The sequence below is a fragment of the Chrysochloris asiatica genome, unplaced genomic scaffold (genome assembly GCF_000296735.1).
Source record: "Chrysochloris asiatica unplaced genomic scaffold, ChrAsi1.0 scaffold00288, whole genome shotgun sequence".
Lineage (NCBI taxonomy): Eukaryota > Metazoa > Chordata > Mammalia > Afrosoricida > Chrysochloridae > Chrysochloris > Chrysochloris asiatica.
This window is the reverse complement of record NW_006408806.1, coordinates 1927979-1936949: the sequence shown is the minus strand read 5'-3', so window position 1 is coordinate 1936949 and position 8971 is coordinate 1927979. Positions and strand designations below refer to the sequence as shown.

The 8971-nt window shown below is 39.5% G+C and overlaps 1 protein-coding gene across 1 annotated transcript in view; it reads right to left on the bottom strand.

Annotated features, from left to right (window-relative positions):
- The window catches only part of PRSS12 (protease, serine, 12 (neurotrypsin, motopsin)), a 168091-nt gene extending 159190 nt beyond the window's left edge, over positions 1-8901 (bottom strand). The window contains exon 1 of the mRNA XM_006874595.1: positions 8481-8901. Coding sequence (XP_006874657.1) covers positions 8481-8901 — 421 coding nt within the window. The remainder of the gene's footprint in view (positions 1-8480) is intronic.
- Positions 8902-8971: the final 70 nt, after the last annotated feature.

The window sequence follows — 8971 nt, the reverse complement described above, 5'->3', positions numbered from 1 at the left end:
TCCCTCCCTGTATATTGCCCCCCTCCCTAGCACCCAAGCTCTCCTGTGTCCAATCCCCACCCTGTGCTCTGCCCTCTCCCCTTCTCCCCACCCATCACCAACTTCCCAACAACCAACAAAGACTTCCCCTTACCCCCATTTAGTATAATTTCTTTTTCTTGAACACTTTAAAAGGATCTTATGCAGCAGATCTGCCTAAAATAATATGTCTTTTGATTTCTTGACTGTTGCTTCTATGAGTGTGATTGTGAATTCAAGCACAATGGAATCTTTGACAATTTTGATCTTTTCTCCATATATCACAGATGCACAAAATTGTTAATAATTAGTTATCTCTATTTCTCTGGTGGAATAAAAAGAATGCATGTTGGTGATGTTAAGTCATTTTTCAAACCCTTGAAAAAAATTATAACTTAAGCTGTTAGTTATATAGAAATTTTGATTTATGAGTTATTCAAGAAGACTAGTAACCATTACATGTTGGGCAATTCAATACATATATTTGGAAAATCTTATACCAGATGCAACATTGTTGTTGTTGTTGTTAAGTGCTATCCAGTCAGTTCTGACTCATAGTGACCCCATAGAGGGATTCTAAGGCTGTAAGTCATTGTGGGAGTAGAAACCTCATCTTTCTCCTGAGATGCAACATTGTTGTTGTTGTTGTTAAGTGCTATCCAGTCAGTTCTGACTCATAGTGACCCCATAGAGGGATTCTAAGGCTGTAAGTCATTGTGGGAGTAGAAACCTCATCTTTCTCCTGAGATGCAACATTGTTGTTGTTTTTAAGTGCTGTCCAGTTGGTTCTGACTCATAGCTACCTGTATAGCAGCTAGTGGGTTTGAACTGTCAACCTTGTGGTTTGCAGTCAAGTGCTGATCCTACAGTGCCACACCAGGAGTCTAAGCTGTAACATTGGGGAAAATATATTAAATACAATAAATCATTATGAAATGTACAAATGCACAATATCTGAAAACAACTGAATTGGGGACCTGTTAGTTAAATTTTCAAATATAGTAGGGAATTCTAGGTTAATTTTGATGTTATTTCTACATCCTATTTTCATTTATTGGAGTCCTGGTGTGGCGCTATGGGTTAATGTATTAAACTACAAGATCTGTTTGAATCCCTAGGTTAATGGTTCAAGCTCACTAGCCACTCTTCAGAAACCCTATACAAGGTTATTATGAGTCAGAATCGACTTGATTGTACTTAATAACAACACCAATTTTCATTTATAATTGTATTTTCCCTAATGTAAACCTGTTCAGCATTAAGAAATACTAAGCTTTATTCAAATCAAAATACAATTAAGTTATCTTTTAGCATAGGACATCCCCTTGAACTAAGCTCTAAATGAACAATATTTGCCTCCATTAGTCCACATCTATAATTCATATTACTTGTTCATTTATTATGCATGTTGATACCTTTACTGCTGAGAAGAAAACTGAATTGGTCTAGTTCAAAATGAGAGAACATCCTCAGAATAAGCAATTGTATCCATTTACACTGTTGTCAGGAGGATCTAGCCCCTGGAGAAGGACATCATGTTTGGCAAAGCAGAGGCTCAGAGATAAAGAGAAAGACTGCCAATGAGATGGATTGATACAACAATGGGCTCAAATTAACAACACTTGTAAGAAATGGCGCTGACTGGGCAATGTTTCCTTCTGTTGTTCACAGGGTCGCTATGAGTAGAAACTAACTTGACAGCACATAAAAACAACCTATTTACGTTACTAACAATATACATGTGTATCCTTAGCAGCCGCTCTGCGGTAGAAAGATGAGGCTTTCGACTCCAGTAAAGATTTACACCCTCGGAAACTCTGTACAGGGTCGTTATGGGTTGGAACCGACTCAACGGCACTTAACAACAACAAATCCTTAGCAGAAACTTTCTTAGATGGTGAGTTCCTGAGCTAGGTACCATAAACAAATGGCATAGCGATTATCATTTTATTGTGTAGCACTGAATGATGAAATTAAACTACACTTGATAATAATCATCTTATCCGTCTTCCAGAGCATGTATCACAGAGTAATGAACTGCTTATCATTCTTCTGGCACCTCAATCAGAGAGTGGGTGTCCTCTGTCAGAGGACACAGGTGATTTCCTATTCATCTCCATAAATGCTGCAACTAGTGTGAGCTAAGGAAACGTTTAATGAATACATGAAAGGAAGAAAAAAAAAAAAAAAGGCTTAAAATGTAGAACTAAAGCTACATTTATCTAACAACTCATCTAACTGGTATGGCACTGTAGAATAACTAATGTCAGTATTTTCAGCAACTACGGAATTATTTATTTCAGAAATTTATTTGTCAGTCATGTCCATAGCACCTTGAAACAAGAAAATATGCTTAATCAACCAAATCCGGCTCTAACTGTTAGCCATCTAAACCCACTGCCATCAAGTCAATTTCAACTCAAGGCAACCCTATGTGAGCTGGGGGTTCTCCTTTGTTGTTTCTTTTTCAGAAACAGATTAACAGGCCTTTGTTCTGTGTTACTCCTGAGTAGATACAAACTGTCAACCTTCTGGTTAGTGTTGTTGTTAAGTGTCATTAAATGTGTTCCTGAATAGGGTTTCCAAGGAGCAGCTGGTGGGTGTGAACCAACAACCTTATGGTTTACCAGTCCAGTGCTTATTCTACAGTGCCACACCAGTTTGTAGCCAAGTACAAACTTGGACCTGTTACTGGACTATAGTAAAAAATGGACGGAGCATTTCACAACACAACTTTTAAAATTATTTACCCTCTTTCCTCTTTGAGCGTAGAATCCCCTTTGACTCAAGAGATTCACCCAGGTTACTCTAGTCAATTATAACTGCATTTCCTTTCCATTTCCAGAGAGTACCAGGCAAGAACATGTGATCCAATCTTGGCCAATGAAATGAAGGAATTCTTCTGGGGGAATTCTGGGACAATTTCCTCAACCCTTCAAAGGGATGTATGCAAAGAACCCTCTTTCCTTTACATATGGTTCTATCTTGCTGTGAAGCCTGCAATAGACAGACAGGGTCATTGTGCCACCAAATTAAAAACCAAACTTGTTGATGCTGAGTCAATTCTGACTCAGAGCAACCCCAAATGTTACAGAGTGGAATTGTTTCATAGGGTTTTCTTGACTGTAATCCTTACAAAAGCAGATCACCAGGTATTTTCTCCTTTGTGCTGCTGGGTGGATTCAAACCACCAACCTTTAGCTTAGTTGTTGTTAAGTGCTGTCAAGTTGGTTCCGATTCATAGCAGCTCTATGTAGCATTTCTGAGCAACATAGAGGAGCAGAAAGCCTCATCTTGCATTTGCACCATTCAGGGACCACCATCTTGCCACAGGCCTAAGAATAAAAACCACACTCAAAGGATAAAAGAGCCAATAGGATAGCAGAGTTGTTGTTGTTGTTGTTGTTGTTAAGTGCCACATCGATTCTGACTCATAGTGACCTTGTACAAGGTTTTCAAGGAGCAGCTGGTGAGCTTGAACTGCCAAACTTGTGGTTCAAACCAACCTTGCAGTCCAGTGCATTAACCCACAGCACCATAGCCCTATTATACCATGCTAGAATCTGCCCATCACAAGGACTTCTTATGATATAAATAATAAATCTTCTTATTGTTTCAGTCATCTCAAGTTGGGTTTTCTAGTCTTTTGCCATCAAAAATAGCTATACCCAAATACATAACTACATTTTTTTCCTCTTCCAAACTTTCCATAGGCATCCGTGTTTTCGCATAGTTAGTCCTTTCGTGTCCATCTTCTTCTCTTAACTTTATTATAAGCATTTCCCGCAGTTTTTACAATGCTCAATTTAGTCACTGCATAAAAATCCAAACCCAAACCCACTGCTATAAAGTCTACTCCTACTCATGTAGTTGTTGTTGTTAAGTGCCACCAAATTGGTTCCAACTCATAGCAACACTGTATAGGGTTCCCAAGGAGTGGCTGATGAATTTGATCCGCTGACCTTACAGTTCAAACCAACCTTAGGGTCCAATGCATTATCTGCAGTGCCACACCCGCACTCTAGTCCTCCTCATAGTGACTATATAGAAGGTTTCTATGACTATAAGTCTTTACTGGAGTAGCCAACCTCATCTTTCTCCCTTGGAATGACTTGTGGGTTTGAACCTCCGACCTTGTGATTAGCAGCCCAATTCCTAGCCCAAAGCACCACCAAGGCTCCTTTTAGTCTCTTCATGTTGTTGCTGTTAATGCCCTCAAGTCAGTTGTGACTCATAGCGACCCAGTATAGGTTTTCCAAGGAATGGATGGTAAGTTTGAACCACCAACCTTGCAGTCCAAACTAACCTTGCAGCCCAGTACTTATCCTAATGTCCATCAAATGAAGGTATTGCTAGTGGCCTCTTATACTGAGTAGCTAGGTTTGCACTCACAGTTATAAACCTGATTACTTTTACAAAGTTTACCTTAATGATAACAGCTCAGAAAAAGTAGTCACTATATATCTCCTCTTCCTTCAAAAGAATCTTCAGTTTAGTTAATAGTCAGATATACCCCAAATCAAAAATAGTTAACAATCTGGTTTAGCCTAAAAAGCATATTAATCTAAATATTTAATAGCCAGCCAAAGAATGTCTCAAATCTGGTACTGCTAACAATTTTTTTCAGCACCTGCTACATAGACTCAATATGTGGAATTGAAGAAAAAAATTAAAGTAGGGGGAAGCTTTCAGCCAACTTTTTAATTAGCATTTACTTCAAACAACAGATGGACTTTCAAAGAGTACAGCCTTAAACAATAGTACTTGTCCCACATGTCTGCTTTCTCAATTTGAATTAAGAGATTTGGGGCTGGGTCAGTGCATATGAATAGATTAGTGTGACATGACCAAAAATGAGATCTATGAATCACTCTCTGGGGTAAAAAAACTCAATTATGAGATCATTTATCATTTACTCGCCCTTTTTACCCATCAGTTGTCTGCCACTCATGACTGATTTTCACTTGACTTCTCATAACAAAGTGGAGTTCCTAGCGAAGGCATCAAGCAAATTGCCCCCTCTGGTGTGCAATCAGATAGCAACCAGAGACTGGAAAAGGGATTGCCCTCCCAGTTAAGATTCTAAATTATTGCAAGGAACTGTTGGGAGATGGGGAGGAATCCAGCTTTGTTAGTTCCTTCTCTAGATGTTTGAAAATAACCTGTTTCCCATTCAGTTAATCATCATATACTGGTGAACTAGGTCACTATTATCCCACTTTGGACAAACCAAAAACAGCACTGCCAATTTGTAAGCCACACAAAAAGTGGCCATCAGCATGCCTAGTGCCTGATTTTGTCAGGCTTAAGTGACAGGATGGTAGGTTCAGAAAATCTACACGATCACCCACCATTATATACTCTAGGTGGGTTTTGATGCCCTATCACAGCTGAATGTGGCAAGAAGGTCTTCCTGAACCTAAATAACCTTGCCTACTCAATACAAATGTACATTCCTGAGCCCCAACTAAGAATTACCTCATCAGTGCCTTGAGTGTTCAGGAATGTGTATTTTAACAAGCCTTGATGTGATTTGGTTGTCTACTTCGTGAACCATTCCACACAGTCAATTTCAGGTTGTCCACTGAATGACTCTTATTATAGATTAACAAGGCTCACACAACTAAGGCCCAGGCATCATTTTTCCAACTCCCAGAGATTTGAGCCACTGGCATTCCCATAGACCCTTTCTGCCAACCAAATCCACATAGCTTGCCCTGGCTCACCTGGGACTGCATCCACCCCCTCCTCATGCCACCCCCTCAACTGGGCTTCAATTAACTCTCCACCAAGTTCCCCATTTCTCTCCATGCAACTGGATACGACTCTCACTACCAGTTTAATTTCTTAAAGGAAAGATCTCATTACTATAAATTCTTTTCTATGGCTCATATCACTTTTCATAAAAGAAAGAGGGGAAAAAAGAAAGAAAAAGAACCATTGGAGATTTTCTAGCCATCAGACTAGAAATCCTGTTAATTGAACGAAACTTAATTCCCTTCTCTATGTCTTTTTTGCTAGCACGTATGTACAAAAAGAGGAGCACAGGTATTTCCAAGAAGCTATGAGGTGAAAATGTGTGTATTTAATCCTATTTGCTCTACACACCTAGTACTACACCATCTGGTATCTTCATCTGTAAGATGTTATCTTATAAATTTGCTGCAAGAATCAATGAAAAAATGAGCATTATAGTAGTTAATGCATCATCCCGCACAGAATGCAAGCTGGATAAATCCTGGTCTTATTAGACCAGGTCAGAGCTGGGAAGGTCCTTCGTGTCAATCTATTCAAAAGCTGTTTTCTTCTGGATGAGGACAACAAAGAGTTAAGAATCTTACCCAACATTGCATAACTACTGACAGCCAAAATTGATACCCATGTTTTCTAAAACACAACAATATAATTCAATATTCTTTTCACCTTTTGAGGGTGCTTCTACTTCACACATCTAACTGAAATGTAGGACTAAGAGATTCGTAAGATTCAGAATATGTCAGTCACTTCTAAGGTATGGATTATGCCTAACCAATACCTGAGAAGTAAAGGACAGAGTGGGAAAATTTGAATACCTTGACTGAATCTTTGAACATAATTCAATGATTACATAGCTGATTGCTTTCCTTTGTGTGTGTGTGTGGCAGGAAGGCATTTAGCTCCCATTTGGGTGGCGTCTTTTGTTTCTGTTCTGTTCAATCACTCTATTCCACATAGTACAAACAGCTAGCAAGTGTTCTTTAGGATTTTGTTTAGTGAGAGTTAGTTATGAACATAAAGGTAGCCTAAAGCATTTGAGCAGCTGTTAAATTTAAATATTTAAATATACTCAACTAAAAGGAGGAGCAGGGCCAAGGAGCCTAAGAACAAACTACTCTCAATTGGAATCTAAAGCTGAATTATGTATCAGAAACAGCAATAACAGATCACTGTAGTTTTTAACTTTAAACTCTATTCTGTTTTTTGATGTGTGTTGATACATATTTAAAGGGAACTTGGTCTGTTCTTTCTCACATATATATTCCCTAATAATTTTGCAGCTTTATCTATTTATAAAAACAAAAACAGTAAGAAAAAATTTTGTCAGTGTTTGCTAAATCTTAGATTTTACTACAAATACTCTTTTACAGTAAATATTAAGACAGTGAGTGATAGGGCTCTTTGCTTGATAGCATCACAATTTTTTTATAGTCACATTTACATTCAGTGCATGAAACACAACTATAGCGATGACTTCATTTTCTAGGATGAAGGACAATTGATCTTAACCTTCCTACATTTTCCTTTAACTCAAAACACTAATGCAATTGAAAGAAGAGATAAATAGTATTTCTGTAGGGGGAAAAATGACATTGAAAAAGCTAATTTCCAAAGTTTAAAGTATATGTTTCAGGATCTCAATTCATGAAGTTCCTCCCCCACCTGCTGGATGGAAATCTGCCAAAAAATTGTTTTTAGGAGAATTCAAACTTTGAAGGACATAAGGATTTTCTTCCCTGGTTGTTTAAATAAGATTTGTTTTTTTAAAAAAACAAAACAACAACAACAAAAAAAAACACCTAATATTTACCAAAACCTCAATAATTCAAAATAAGCTTCTGCTAAAAGACAGATTTTCCTTATACATTACATGTATTAATAATGCTTTTAAAATTCTCACAAAATTAAAAGACCTTATCAACTTCATATTTTGATACTGCGACTTAATTTCAATTTCCAACAAATAACATAAAGCTGAATGGTAGAAATTAGCTGCATTTAACTATATCAGGTTGCTTCTACACTAAGATAGTTATCACTACACCTATTTCCCCTTTTTCTTTCTTTCAATCCCTGATGAGATTTACCATATGAGTGTCATGCCCCCAGAATCGTACATCACTCTGACAAGCTCTATTTTGACTTAGGGTCAGTTAAAAGATTTAATTTTACAAAACTAGAAAAATGCAAATTTTGCCTTTTTTTTTTTTTTTTCAAACAGAACTCAATGATGGAATTAAGTAAACAAAAAGTTGACCACCTTTTTTTTCAAATAGGGATTATGGGGAGGGGAAAGTAGGTTACTGGTTGTCACATTACATTTAATATTTCCCTTTCCAAAACAAGTCATTGGCAACTTAAAATTTTCATTATCTTTGTCTCTTTTATGTAAATACAGTAACATCCTCAAGGCAAATGAGTCTAGAGAACACACATCCACCCAACATACACAGAGTTGCCAGAAGACAAGAGCCCAAACAGCACCTTACATAGAAACTGTCACCCCTGACAACCTGCGCCGCGTACATTGCATACATGGGTAACTTTAATTATGGTACCAATGGACTTTGTAGTAGCCCACGAACACAACACATAAGGCAAACCCGCCACCCCACATGCTCTTTCCAAGAGACACCTATGCCCGCCCCCAAGCCAGACAGGCTCAGCACCAGACTCAGTCGCTGCCGCTGCCCCAGGCTACTCACCATGTTTACAGTCGCAGTAGCCCCAGTCCACCTTGCCATGATCGTTCCCGTAGAAGCACCAGGGTCGTCCCGCACCGTCCGGGCTCCGACAAAAGTTGTGGCGCTGTCCTCGCAGCTGCGCCCAACCCGCCGGGGGCGACCGCTCCAGGAAGGGGGGCACCTCCGCCCAGCGTAGACAGGCAGCACCGAAGTCCGTCACGTTGACCCACGGTTCGCCGGCAGGGCAGCCCCTAGGGTGTTGCCGGGGAGTGTGTGCCGCAGGGACAGCATGCAGGCGGTGGGCAGGGAGGCGCGATAGCGGCGTTTTCTGCTGTCGCGGCTGGATGGGAAGGTGGCGAGAGTAACTGAGAATAGAATCAAAGCTGACCACTTCGGAGATCGCCCCTAAAACCAGAGCCACCCAGAACCGGGTGAGCGTCATCATGCCAGAGCAGCGGGGTTTGGTCCATGCTCCCGGGCTCCTCGAGTTCTGAAGGGGAGGGGAGGGGAGG